Consider the following 2,513-nt stretch of genomic DNA (forward strand, 5'->3'; position numbering starts at 1 on the left):
TCGGCCGGCAGAAGAAGAGCGGATTATTTAGTATAACTACGATTATTATGATATAAGAAACAGCGTTACGAGATTATTATATACATGTACACAACCGTACGTGGTACAACCGTATTGTATCGTAATCTTGGATTTGATTTCTAGATTATTTTTTTCCCGGTTTCTCCGGATCTTTCCGACCATGGTTCGATTATTATCGTGTGCGAGCACCGCGTTAAGTAGCCAAAATGCCTGTTGTTGTTGTTGTTGTTGTTGTTGTTGTTGTAGTAGTTGTTGTTGTTGTTGTTGGACGTCGGATTTGGTACATACATGACTGACCTTCGACGTGTGGGTACGAAGGCTGGATTCTGTGGCGAAGCCTTTGCCGCAGATGTTGCAATGGAACGGCCGGTTCTTCGCCCGTTCCACCTGGGCGTCGTGATTTCGAAGGTGTTGCTGCAAATTCGATAATTGAATGAATGCCCGCCCGCAATCCGGTAGATGGCACTTGTACGGACGTTCACCTGAAACGAGAACAATTTTTTCCCTTTTTACTTCATTTTCCCAACTTTTCTTCCTTTCTTTCTTTCTTTCTTTCTTTCTTTCTTTCTTTCTTTCTTTCGTTTTCTTTTACGTCTCGTTAGGAGGTTCGATCGGATTATTGGACATCGTCATCGACGGTTCGATCCTCGGCCGAGAGAGGAAGAAAGAAAAAAAAAAAAAAAAAAAGGTCGAGTCTATACACGTGTACACGTGTGTAGTAGTAGGCAGAGTCTCGGTCGATCGGTAAAATGATAATTGGTATCGATGTCCGTGAAAGCGGTAATGGGTCTCGAATGGGCGATTAATTCGTTGAAAAACGCGTTTCGGAGCACGGGTACGAGACAACGGAGGTTGGTGGTCGAGTTTGCTTCTTTTTTTTTTTTTTTTTTCACGCGGGTGGGATGGGGGACATGCAACAGGTATCAGCGGCCAGATTTAGGGATGAGCGTAAAAAATGCCACTCGTTTTAAAACGACCATTAGAGGCGAGATGTTTTAACAGCCCGTAACCGCCACCCTGATTTAAAACAATTAATAGGTATCTGCTTTTTTCGCGTATTTTTTTCCCTTCTCTCTCTCTTTCTCTCTCTCTCTCTCTCTCTCTTCTCCTCCTATTCCCCTATTATTCGCGCGTTTTTCGATCGTTTTTGAACGATCGTGTTTTACTTTTTTTTTTTTTTTTTTTCAACGACGACGAGGAGGAGGAGGAGGACGAAAAAGTTTCGTCGCCAATTTGATTGAAACTTTACGCAATTACGGGAACGATCGGGGTGGGAGAATAATTTTCGACGTAAACCGGGCTAATCAAGTATTTACGGGAATTCTTTGCCGAGTATTTAACAAACCGATTAATAATTAAATCGGTGGACGTTTAGCGGGGAAATATCTGTTGAAGCTTTTAATCTATTCTATATCGATTGGAGCGTTGAAGGAAGGGAATTTATACGATCCCTGCAATTTTTATTACGCTTTTTCGTTCCTCCACCACGGTTCACCACGGTCCTCCTCTATTCTAATTCCCACAAGCGATTGGCTCAATTTAACTTTTATTAATATCGACATTCTTCTCCTTCCCTCCGCTCCTTTTTACCCCGCTCCTTCTTTTTCTTTCCTCCCACCCTTCTTGTTCTCCTCACTCTTTTACTTCCGCTACGCTTCTTACTTCCTCCTCTATTCCGAGCCAGAAGATTCATCTTTTATTCAGCTCCGGTCGAAGTTTTAATAAAAATAACTCGATAACATCGACCGAGATTTTTAATAATCTCGCTCTCTCTCTCTCTCTCTCTGGGTTGTTATCTCGCTGACATTAGCTTTCCAACTCGAAACAAATAAAATTCTTCTCCGCGAGCCAATATAATGAAATCGAAGATAAAGATAAAATTGAATCGCCTTGAATCGGGATCTCGTAGTTTTATTCCCGAGAATATAAAAACTGGAGAGGGCGAGCGCGAGAGGATGAACGATAGAATTGTAAAAGTTATAAATACTATGTATACATATATATATATATATATATATATATAGTAGAAGAATGTTGTAATGGTCGGAGACATGGAATCGTAGAAATACGTATATATATTATAAATATAGAGAAAAACGACTACGTAATCCGTCCCGATTGATAATATTTTTCGTCGCCGCGAAACGAAGCGCGGAACTTTTCAGTATCAGATTTATGCAGTGACCCGAGTGCCACTCGAACAGTTAAGATTAGTGGACGAGAGACGGACATGATCTCCCGATGAACTTCTCATCTGTCGCGCCAAACTTCTTCCACTGCGCTGTGTATATAATATTTTCTCCTTGTTACAACGTACGTGGCCAATTAATGCCACGATACGGGGAATAACGTGAAATTTATTTATTTACGGGATGTTGTACACGCGATGAATACATCACCACGTCAACCACGTTCTCGCCGTTTTATTTAACGGAATGAGAGAGAAAGAGAGAGAGGGAGAGAGAGAGAGAGAGAGAGAGAGAGAGAGAGAG

The 2,513-nt window shown here is 41.5% G+C and overlaps 1 protein-coding gene across 1 annotated transcript in view; it reads right to left on the reverse strand.

The window, feature by feature from the left end:
• Positions 1–2,513, reverse strand: part of LOC102680144 (zinc finger protein 865-like) — a 37,916-nt gene that overhangs the window by 16,065 nt on the left and 19,338 nt on the right. The window contains exon 4 of the mRNA XM_031513413.1: positions 310–503. Coding sequence (XP_031369273.1) covers positions 310–503 — 194 coding nt within the window. The remainder of the gene's footprint in view (positions 1–309; positions 504–2,513) is intronic.

This window comes from Apis dorsata, unplaced genomic scaffold (assembly GCF_000469605.1).
Source record: "Apis dorsata unplaced genomic scaffold, Apis dorsata 1.3 scaffold_634, whole genome shotgun sequence".
NCBI lineage: Eukaryota > Metazoa > Arthropoda > Insecta > Hymenoptera > Apidae > Apis > Apis dorsata.